This window comes from Cebus imitator, unplaced genomic scaffold (genome assembly GCF_001604975.1).
Source record: "Cebus imitator isolate Cc_AM_T3 unplaced genomic scaffold, Cebus_imitator-1.0 Scaffold95, whole genome shotgun sequence".
In the NCBI taxonomy this organism is placed as follows: Eukaryota; Metazoa; Chordata; class Mammalia; order Primates; family Cebidae; genus Cebus; species Cebus imitator.
The window spans coordinates 6,097,440-6,108,969 of record NW_016107410.1 but is presented as its reverse complement, the minus strand read 5'-3'; the positions used below and the strand labels follow the sequence as shown (position 1 = coordinate 6,108,969).

General features: G+C 40.9%; 1 protein-coding gene and 1 non-coding gene across 4 annotated transcripts in view; both read right to left on the bottom strand.

Moving 5' to 3' along the window:
* RAB3GAP1 (RAB3 GTPase activating protein catalytic subunit 1) overlaps window positions 1-4,377 on the bottom strand; it is a 98,886-nt gene extending 94,509 nt beyond the window's left edge. For 2 of the 3 annotated variants that reach the window (XM_017536039.2, XM_017536040.2), the window contains exons 1-2: window positions 4,289-4,377; window positions 4,127-4,182 (exon numbers count right to left, since the gene is read on the bottom strand). In XM_017536039.2, the coding sequence (XP_017391528.1) occupies window positions 4,127-4,182; window positions 4,289-4,306 (74 nt within the window). In that variant the 5' untranslated portion in view covers window positions 4,307-4,377. The remainder of the gene's footprint in view (window positions 1-4,126; window positions 4,183-4,288) is intronic. The other variant, XM_017536041.2, reaches the window with a different exon arrangement.
* Window positions 4,378-9,925: 5,548 nt separating this feature from the next.
* LOC119472348 lies at window positions 9,926-10,028 on the bottom strand. Its single transcript, XR_005201490.1, has one exon. It is a non-coding gene; the product is annotated as a small nucleolar RNA U13 (small nucleolar RNA).
* Between the last annotated feature and the right edge of the window lie 1,502 nt (window positions 10,029-11,530).

Sequence of the window (11,530 nt, the reverse complement as noted above, 5' to 3'; positions counted from 1 at the left end):
AAAATGAGTGCTCTAGAAACAAGTTTATATGTTTACAAAAAAGAAAAAATTTAAATATATCCATAGGTGAGCAAAAATTTGCATGAAATGTATACTGCATTTATGAAGGTAAAAAACTGGAAGTTACCTTAATGCCCAAGTGCAGCAAACACTTGTAAATTAATGGTATATTCGTCCACTCAAAGGACTAATATGCACCCATTAAAAATCATGTTTTGAAGAATGTTTGAGGAAGAAAATGTTCAGTATGTTAAATAAAAAAGCTATAGAAATAAATATTAATATTTGATCCAAAAAAGTTTTTAATACAGGTTAGAAGGAAATATGTCAAAAAATTACCAGTAGCTATTTCCTGGTGGTAAGTTTACAGGTGACTTTTATTTTGTATTCTACAAGGTATTATTGTTATAGTAAAAACTATTTAAAATATAATTTTTACAGTAAAAGAAGAATTTTTTTCTTTTTTTTGAGACAGGGTCTCAACTGTCACCCAGGCGGGAGTGCAATGGTGTAATCATGGCTCACTGCAGCCTCATCCTCTCGGGCTCAAGCAATCCTCCCATCTCAGCCTCCTGACTAGCTGGGACTACAGATGCACATCACCACGCCCAGCTAGTTTTTGTATTTTTAGTAGATGGGATTTCACCATGCTGCCCAGACTGGTCTTGAACTCCTGAGCTCAAGTGATCTGCCTGCCTCGGCCTCCCAAAGTGCTGGGATTACGGGCATGAGCCACCATGCCTGGCCAGGAATGTCTTAAAATACTTATTATATGAATACTGAATTCTATCAGTACTAGCTGAGAGACTTGGACTTTATCCCACAAGTACTGAGATTTGACTAGAAAAATTAAGTACCTTTCTCCTTAAAAGTGCTCAGGAAATGAAGGGTCCTTTCCTGATTCCTTATACTATATTAGGTTCCTTTGCTATCCGCTCTCGTAAGACTAGGTTTCTTTCCTTTCTTAGCTTTTATATAAATTTCTAATTACAGACCTGCATTATTTGTGTCTGTACTGCACTAGACTGTACATTTAATAACAGCAGAAACTGTTTTACTAACCACCACATCCCTAAATCCCTAATGTGCACTGTGCTTGACACATGGGCATTCAATAAACATTCTGTCAATGAACAAATGATAAAGAGAGTCATGGGCTTCTACACAGTTCTCTCAATAAATGATCTATATAGTTCATAGCATGCTGTACTGACAAGAACTTTCATTCAAAATTAAACTCAAAGTTTGAGACTCCAAAGTCTTATTCCCATGAATTATAAAATGCATACTACAAACAGTGTAAAAGCCAAAAACCAAATTTTCTATTTTGCAATAGCTCTTATAACTGCATTAACAATTATTTCCATATGCAGGTCTTTAGCTTAATATTCCACTTCAGGATATTTTTAATATTTAACTAGGACAAAGTGATCATTTTTCCATTCAAAACTCTGATGTTTCCTCATCCCCACCCTCCAAGATTTAAGTTACATTTTTCTAACAACCTTCAAGACATCAAATTATTTCAAATTCAACAGATTCAAAACTGCAATCCTCTCACTTTGACACTTCCTTATCTTCGTTCTTTCAGGCAAAAAACTGTAGTTCATGTTTGATTTTTCCCATTCTTATGGATCGTTAAGTTTATTACCTAAGTCTTCTCTGAAATATTTTACAATCCTCCCTTCTAGCCCCTTTCCCTCCAGTCCCCAAATCACCATCCTAATTATGAATCAAGTTAAGTCTCCCACCATTATTCTACATCGTGTCCTAAAAACACTCACATCATATCACCTGGCCACTCTAATATCAAGGGTCTCTCACTATTGTCTTAAGCAGTGGTTCTTTCTAAGTGTGGTCTCCTAACCAGCTGCATCTGAATTACTTGAGACCATGTTACAGAAGCAAAAATCTTTAGTCCTACCTCAGACCTACAGAATCAGAAACTCAGAGGATGGCCCCCAGCAATCTATGACTCAGACGTATATTAAAGTATGAGAGAATCACTGGTCATAGGAATACCGAATCTGGATTCCTATATTTAGTTTGGGAAGCTGTCCATAAGCCAACTCCATCTTCCTCGTTAACCTATTTCCCTTCAATAACAGTCTTCAGGCCAGGCACAGTGGCTCACGCCCGTAATACCAGCAATTTGGGAGGCTGAGCAGGTAGTTCACAAGGTTAGGAGTTCAAGACCAGCCTGGCCAAGATGATGAAACCCCATCTCTACTAAATATACAAAAATTATTTGTGCATGGTGGTGCACACCTGTAATCTCAGCTACTCAGGAAGTTGAGGCAGGGAATTGCTTAAACCCAGGCGGCGGAGGTTGCAGTGAGCTGAGATCGTGCCACTGCACTTCTGCCTTGGTGACAAAGTGTGACTCTCTTTTAAAAAAAAAAAAAAAAAAAAAAACAGTCTTCACTGTAGTGAAATTTCTTCATTAAGTCCTTTGAAAAGTTCATTCTCACCTATGTCTTTGCCCATGTCAGTCCATTCTTATGTCCAACCACTTTCCACTTTCAAGGCCTAGCTCATTTCCTATCTTTTCTATGAAAATATCTCCAACTATTGTAGTCCATAATATCACCCCTATCTAAATAATAATTATTTTAATTATGTTTATAGTAGTACCAACTGGCTTACATTTTAACTATTTGCTGTTTGTTGTTTTTTTAAAAAATATATGGGTTGGCCGGGCACGGCGGCTCACATCTGTGATCAAAGCACTTTGGGGGCCAAGGCAGGCGGATCACCTGAGGTCGGGAGTTCATGACCAGCCTGACCAACATGGTGAAACCCTGTCTTAAATAAAATAAAATTAAATTAAAATAAAAATAAAAAAAGAGAAAATATATATACACGGGTCAAGTTTTTGCTTTTCCCTTTGTATATATATCTATAGCTCTAGATACCCAGTACCTGCTCAATGAAGTCTTGCCAGTGTGGTTATGTCTTACTGACACTTTTATGAAGGGTACCACAACTCTATTATTCCAACAAAGGCCTTTTATATTTTCCTATGCCACCTAATGACATGACAACCACAAATTTCCTCTCCCAACCAGAAAGTTTACAAAATGTTGTAACAACATAAACACCGACTTCGACATCCAGAAAACTGAAGGGTTTCTGTGACACTGAACAGAAACCTCGATCTAAGCTACCACTTCTCCAAAAACTTGGTTTTCAACTCATTTCAGTGATACAACAGTTTCACCCAGACAGCTGTTCATCTGAGTCTGATAGGCACAGGAAGCCTGGGAACAGTACCCACTGAAATGTAACAACTTGAATCAAAGCATTCCAAAGCCATATGCAGACTTTTTTAAAAGGTTATTCAAAAAGACAGGATGGGCCAGGCGCGGAGGGTCACACCTGTAATCTCAGTACTTTGGTCAGATGATGCTTGAGCCCAGGAGTTCAAGACTAGCCTGGGCAACACAGAGAGATCTTTAAAAAATTAGCTGGGCGTGAAGGCGCGTGCTTGTTGTCCCAGCTCCTCCCGAGGCTAAAGGGGGAGCTTCACTTGAGCCTAGGAGTTCCAGGCCACAGTGAGCCATGACCTCGCCATTGCACTCCAGCCTGGGTGACAGACTGAGACCCTGTCTCCAAAAAGAAATAAAAATAAAAAATTTAAAACAGCATGGAGATGGTCGGAGTGTGGACCATCACCAATACTCTGAAAAGACTTTCTCCTGAAAATGGTATACCAATGTGGGCGGGATGGGGTGGGGGACGCACCTGCGAAGTTTACTGCTTAAGACAATGCGTTAAACGGTAATGAAAACCGGAACAGTAGTTGCAGCCTCGGAAATTGTTCTTGCGAGTGGGTAACAACCAGAAAACCAAAGTCTAAGGAGAGCGGTAAGACAGGAGAGAAAACAAAAACTTTCTGAGAGCCTTAGCCTCAAGGATTGGCTGACGGGGCGGGCCTGGGCTTGTCAGACGCGAGACGCGGAAGAAGCTTGCGGTTGACCAAAGAAGAGAGGAGGAGGAGACCGGAGACCCATGGTATTACCGTTCCCGCAGAAGTGGCGTCACTTGTGGTGTGTCTGGGGTCAGGGAAGCAGCTAGGGGACGCCGGGACTCACGGAGCTGGTAACCAAAGATGCGATTCACTCACCTTTCCCATTCCGAGGCAGTGGTGAAGTCCGTGATCTCAAATACCTCGGATTCGGGCTGCAGGAAGGAGAAGGAACGAAAAAGAAATTAAGCCCCAAGGCGGCGACACAGAGGAATGAATTTAGACAGTAATGAGGATTAAGTAGGGAGCAAAAGAACTAACCTCACTGTCAGCAGCCATCTTGAAGAGCACCGGGCCGGGCGCTAAGGCTGCCGGGAAGACGAGCGGAAGAGCTTGGGAAGGAGGGTGGTGAGCTGTGCTGGGCGCGGAGGGTGGGGGGTATGGGCGGGGCTCCGCGTGGCCCCGCCCCCTGCTCATGAGTCTTACCCTAGTAAGAGACGTGTGCTGTTTCTTCAGAAGCCCAGGGCTGGAAGACTCCGCTCTAGCTCGTTTAATAAACTTTGAAAATTTCCTGTAAAGTAATGAATACAGAAAGGGAACAGAAGCAAGGCGGTCAGACAAGACCCTAAACTCATGTGAATAAGATTGTATCAAAAAACCTAAAGCATGTTGGGTTTTTCATTCAACCTCTATTTGTAGTTAGTACCAGTTGACTTACATTTTAACTATCGGGTTTGTTTTCATTCAGCCTCTATTTATTAATTCTAAGGCACTAAGCTAGGTGCCGTAATACCACTTCTACCCTCCGCTCCCTGTCCCTGCAAGAACTTGCCCAGTTGATTCACATGAAATAAAATCATCATACTAGTTACCTGGTTTCTGAGAAGAGCAACACGGTGTTGAAGAAACGTTTCATTTTTTAAGCTGTTGAAGAACAGAAAGGGTGTCAGCTAGCAGTTAAGAATTCTATCTCTGGCCGGGCGTGGTGGCTCATGCCTGCAATCCAAGCACTTTGGAGGCCAAGGCGGGCGGATCACCTGAAGTCGGGGGTTCAAGACCAGCCTGACCAACATGGTGAAACCCCATCTTTAAAAAAAAAAAAAAAAAAAGAATTCTATCTCTTACTGAAATATATACAAATGAAATGCTGCCACATCTGGGGTTTGCCTTAAAGGAATAAGGGAAAGAAATGAGTAAGGCTAGGAATGAAATAAAAGATATAAGTGGATAATTGTTTAAACCAGTGGTAATACTATTTCCTCTACTTTTGCTTAGGTTTGAATGTTTACATAATTAAAACTTTTTAAAAATTTAATCTCGTTTAATGAATTTTGCAATCCACAGAGGTAATTTGGAGGTGGGGAACTAGGAGATGCAGCTTTAGTGATAAAAATTATTATTATTATTATTTGAGATGGAGTCTCTATTGCCCAGGCTGAAGTCCAGGGCACAATCTCCGCTCACTGTAACCTCCGCCTCTCAGGCTCAAGAGATCCTCCCACCTCAGCCTGCCAAGTAGTTGGGACCACAGGCGCAAGCCACCATGCCTGGCTAATTTTTTGTATTTTTGGTAGAGATGGAGTTTTGCCATGTTTCCCAGCCTTGTCTTGAACTCCTAAGCTCAAATGATCTGCACCCCTCGGCCTCCCAAAGTGCTGGGATTGTAGGTGTGAACAACCACACCCAGCCAAAAATTATTAATCTTAAAATAGGAATGAAAGACATAAAAAATTTGGTGATGTAGATAGACCAGATGAGGAAACTAAAGGTCAGAAGAATTTTGACAACAGGTTGTTACTGCCAGTGCCAAGCCTTGACCTCCTGTCTCTTGATGATCCTTGTGGTTTCTATCCACTACGCTAGTGAGGAAGCATGGATTGCTATTGTAGCAATCTTTCCCAAAACATCTCAACTTGCACCTTTACTCATTTACAGGCATTCATTAAACACCTACTATAAGCCAATCACTATGCTAGACTCCAGGGATATGAAAATGTATTATGGGTACAGAATTTGACTTCAAATAACTCAGGGTCTTGTAGAGAAACTGGAATTTTGCTGCATGAGCAGAGAGAAGTGCCACAGATGTCAACATGGCTATTAGCAATGTGGAGGTCAGTGGTAACCTTGACAAGAATAATTTTGGAGGAGAGCCAAAGGATAAGATAGAGGCAAGCGAGTTAGGAGTGGGGAAGCCTTCTAAGCAGAAGAAATAACTTATCCAGAGGCTCAAAGGTAGAAAAGTCTGATTCATCTAATGAACTGAAGGAGTATCTTGCACCTAAAGCACAGTGTTTATGATAAAGTTGAAGAGATTGGCATGAGCCAGATCACATAGGGCCTTCTACACCAGGGTTGGACTTTCTTTTAAGTACAATGGAAGTCACTGAAGTGTTTTAAGCAAGAGAGCAACGTGATCCAGTTCACATTTTGCAAATATCTGGACGCTACATGAAGAACACATGGGAGGGGCCAAAAGAAGAAGAAGGAATAGCAGGAGACTGTTAAAACATCCAGTGAGAGAGGGTGGAGAGGCTTTGACTATAGTGGTCAACAGGAAAAGCAAAGTAATTTGATATGACCTTTTGGAGATAGGTCAGACAGGACTTGATACTGTATTGAATTCAGGGATAAGGGAAAGGTAAGAATCAAGGATAATTTTCAGATACTTGTCCTAGGCAACTGTGTGAAGATGGTGTCATTTCCAGAGATGGGAAAAAGTAGAAGGAGCAAGAAAATAAAAGTTGAGTTTGGCAGATGTTAAGTTTGTCAAGCTTGTAAGATAGTTTAGGGGAGATACCAAGGAGAAAATTAACTGTAGGAATAGGACTCAGAGGCAGGACCTCAAGTTGAGATGGTATTTTATACAATCAGGAGGAGAAGAAAAAAATAAGTATCGAAAATTAAAAAAAAAGAAAGAAAGAAAAGAGATGGTATTTTAAATCACAAGCCTAGGTGAAGTGATTCCAGAAAAGTATAAAGAAAGAGAGGAAGTGGCGCCTCATATAAAACCCTGAAGAAATTCTATATTTAGAGAATTGATAGAGGGAAAAATATCAAACAGAGAGAGAGGAAAGAAGTGGCCAGAGAAATAGAAAAGGCAAAGAAAGAAAGAGTGATGGTGGAGAACCCAAAGAAGGAAATTATTTCAAAAAGTGAATATGGACTGCTGCTGAAAAAGCAAGTAAGAGAGAAATGTAGAGCGTAGGATGATTGGTGGTTGTTTTTTTGTGGGTTTTTGTTTCCTTTAGAACAGAGAATAGCAGACCTGTTGGTATGTTGGTGGAACTACTCTAGGAGAGAGAGATGGATGGCAAAGAAGAAATGGGAAAGCTGAAGGAAACAATTCTTAATGTGAGAAGAAAGGAAATTCACAGAGCTGGTAGTCACACAACTCCAAGGGACACTACTCACATTGTGTTCTGAAGTCTCGCTTCAGGAAGTGCCACCCGCAGAGAACACCTTGTGAATCACACCCCTGGAGTTGTGCGTCTGGCCAGTGGAGGAACTCAGAGCCCAAGTAGCAGGAGGGGGTGAAGCATATGTGCTGAGGTTAGCCTTTTTTGAGAAGAGAAAGTAGGAAAGGAAAAGATGGGTAGAGACATAGGGAGATTTGTGCATATACAAGGAAAGGAGTTTCTTGTTCACTTACGTTTTAAGATTCTCACCAAGTGAAGTAATTCCTTGGGTTTTAAGGTTAGATAGATCTGGGTTCAGTCATTTATTAACTATATGATTGGCCGGGCGCGGTGGCTCAAGCCTGTAATCCCAGCACTTTGGGAGGTCGAGGCGGGTGGATCACGAGGTCAAGAGATCAAGACCATCCTGGTCAACATGGTGAAACCCCATCTCTACTAAAATACAAAAAATTAGCTGGGCATGGTGGTGCGTGCCTGTAATCCCAGCTACTCAGGAGGCTGAGGCAGGAGAATTGCCTGAACCCAGGAGGCGGAGGTTGCGGTGAGCCGAGATCGCGCCATTGCACTCCAGCCTGGGTAACATGAGTGAAACTCCATCTAAAAAAAAAAAAAAACTATATGATTTTGGGAAAATTCCTTAACTCCTCTGAACCTGTTTCTCCAGTAGTAAAATGGGACTTTTAATGCCTATTTCTACATAGGATTGTGGCAAAGATTAAGTTCTATGTTCATATATAAAATGGTTAGCACAATGTCCTGGCATGTAATAGATGATCAATTATCATAGTCACATTTATAATGAATGTACCGGGAAAACCAGGAAGTGCTACTCACATGTAAGGCACTACTGTTTTTCCTTCTGAGTTAGCCATGAAGAAGTTTCAATACAGAAAAAAGTCAGAAACTAAAAAAGTTGATCACAAAGGCTTCACTGCATGAAGTTAAATCTTAGAAGCTGTATGAAGCCTATCAGGTTGCTAGGTAAAGTTTTCTTCTAAGATGTTTTTGGCTCCTTGTCTTCTCCCTGGAGAAATTTTTAAAATAAGTTATTTATTAAACCAAAGTGAGAAGCCAGGATGCTAATGATGTAAAATGCCCAGGGGAGACATACTTTTATTAGATTTTACTGGTTCACAATGCAGAAAAGATTCTGTTTCTTCAGTATTAACAGAGATTTTGCTACATGTCCAAAGGCAAGGGCTTTTCCATGCAAGTGCATTTCCTTTCTGGTATAATTTAGTTATTTTGAGGTGTTACCAGTAATGGCCACAGGGAGATAGTTGGACACATAGGCAATTTAAGAAATTAGAAGCCTGGAAAAATCACCCTTAGCTTAGTCCTCAGAGGAATGTGGGTGCATAACAGTTTAATTAGATCTTAGTTATAGAGGAAACACTGTTTGTGAAAGGAGCAACAACTATGAGACTGATTACAACATCCTCATCTATCTGGACGGCCTTTTGTACAGGGAGAATCAAGAATTCTCTATGGGCCAGGCATGGTGGCTCACGCCTGTAATCCCAGCACTTTGGGAGGCCTGAGGCTAGGAGTTCGAGACCAGCCTGACCAACATGGTGAAACGCTGTATCTACTAAAAATACAAAAATTAGCCAGGCATGGTGGCGCATGCCTGTAATCCCAGCTACTTGGGAGGCTGAGGCAGGAGAATCACTTGAACCCAGGAGGCAGAGGTTGCAGTGAGCCGAGATCGCACCACTGCACTCCAACCTGGGTGACAGAGTGAGACTCCATCTCAAAAAGAAAAAAATGAAGATGCTGCTATGACAACCAGTGCAATAGAAGGTGCAGCTGGAAGAGGAAGACTTGTATGAGAATAAGAAACTCTTCAGAGAAAAATTCTCTAAATTATCCAGACAGCATTTTTTCATTTGGTAATATTTTTTTTCGATGTCCACTGTCGTGGCCCTATGGTCAGTCCTATGGAGGGATTCAAAGAAGAATCCCTAACTAGTGGGTTCTCACAATCTGAGCATCTAGAGATAAGACATAAATAACTATATATGCTTTAGAAATGGATGTGTGATGGCTATCCAGCTTCTTAAAGCTCTTTGTAAAATCAATGGCAAAAACAAAAAAAAAAAAATTCAAGGACTTTTCAGAACACACACATAATACCTTATATGCTTAAAAGAAAAGTAGTCCAGGCCCGGTGCGGTGGCTCACACCTGTAATCCCAGCACTTTGGGAGGCCGAGATGGGCGGATCGCCTGAGGTCCGGAGTTTGAGACCAGCCTGACCAGCGTGGAGAAACCCTGTCTCTACTAAAAAATACAAAAAATTAGCTGGGCATGGTGGTGCAATCCCAGCTACTTGGGAAGCTGAGGCAGGAGAATGGCTTGAACCTTGGAGGTGGAGTTTGTGGTGAGCCTCGCACCATTGCACTCCAGCCTGGGCAATAAGAGCAAAACTCTGTCTCAAAAAAAAAAAAAAAAAAGTAGTCCAGTATTTCTTGAACCTGAAACCAGTATAGTCACCCAGGCAAGACATTTCCAAAGAATTTATTTTTTTTCTTTTTTCAGGTCAGATGGGTAATGTGCTATGTTGTAACGAGGGTCAAGGGTGGCACATCTCACACATGCACCTGAATATCCAATCATCATGCTCGTGAACTACAAAAGGATCACGAATCTCCACAGAATTTCAAAAGAAGTGATGCAACCTTCATTCACGCATCAGTCATTCAGTCATTTCTTCATTCAGAAAATATTTCTTAGCAGCTGCTATGTGCCTGGCACTGTTCCAAAAACTGGGAAACGAAAATATAAAAACAAGGTGCCTTGCCCTCAGGAAATTTCAAATATAAAGTAACTGAATTCTTCTAATTGGTAATATCCAGTCAAGAGCAGCTAGTTTCAGTTCTTAAGTGGGTAATTTGTTGTCTGGCAGGTTCGAATAAGACGTAACCGCTACCAGGTTGATGTAGTTTGCTCAAGTTTATGTGTTTCTAGTTTTAAAAAGTATTTTAATAGATCTTGAACTCAGAATGTGAGAAACAAAATAATTAATTGAAGAGTCATGAGAATTACATATGAGTTTAGAGAATAAGCATGTTCTGCTAAGCATGTACATGTGAGCATATGTCTATGCACAACTTATTACTGCATTTTACACAGACATATTCTTATTTAAACTCTAATCTTTCCTAATTCAGGATGGTGAACTATTCTACCTGCAGATGATTAACAAATGAGGCCGAGCATGGTGGCTCACACCTGTAATCCCAGCACTTTGGGAGGCTGAGGTGTGAAGATCACCTGAGGTCAGAAGTTTGAGACCATTCTGGCCAACCTGGTGACACCCTGTGTCTACTAAAAATACAAAAGAAATTAGCCGGGCGTGATAGCGCTCACCTGTAATCGCAGTGTACTCGGGAGGTTGAGGCACAAGAATTGCTCAAACCTGGGAAACGGAGGTTGTAGTGAACCAAAACCATGTCACTGCACTCCAGCCTAGGCAACAGTCTCAAAAAAAAGCAAAATTTTAGACCTAATCCTGACTATCTTCATCTGTTTTCTATTGCTTATCACAAAATACCTGGAAACTGGGTTATTTACAAAGAAATAAATTTCTTGTTTGTTTTGTTTTGTTTTGTTTTTAGAAATAAATTTCTTATAGTTATGGACGCTGAGAAGTCCAAGGTCAAGAAGGAATCACATGGGGACGGGACTAAGTGTGCTAGCTTAGATCTCTTCTTCCTCAAAGCTACCATTTCCACTCCCACCATAACCCATTAATCCATTAACATATTAAGTGATTAATCTGTGTGTGGATTAATCCATTCATGAGGCCAGAGAACTCATGATCTAATCACCTCTTAAAGGCCCCACCTCTTACACAGCCACATTGGAAATTAAGTTTCAACATGAATTTTCAAGGGAACATTCAAACTATAGCACAGACTTTCCTTTGTGTCACATTGCTCTGACTCCCACTAACTACTTTCACAACAATAACGTCTCCAAATGCTTACTGATCTCCTCAGATTTATTTTAACATTCACTTTAGTCTAGTTACTCACGTTTAAGTATTTCCATCTCTACCGCTTCTGCTGTGCTGCTGCAATTGGTCTTGTATCTTCCACTTGTGTTTGTTCTTTGGAGATACTTATCACTGTTTATCATCA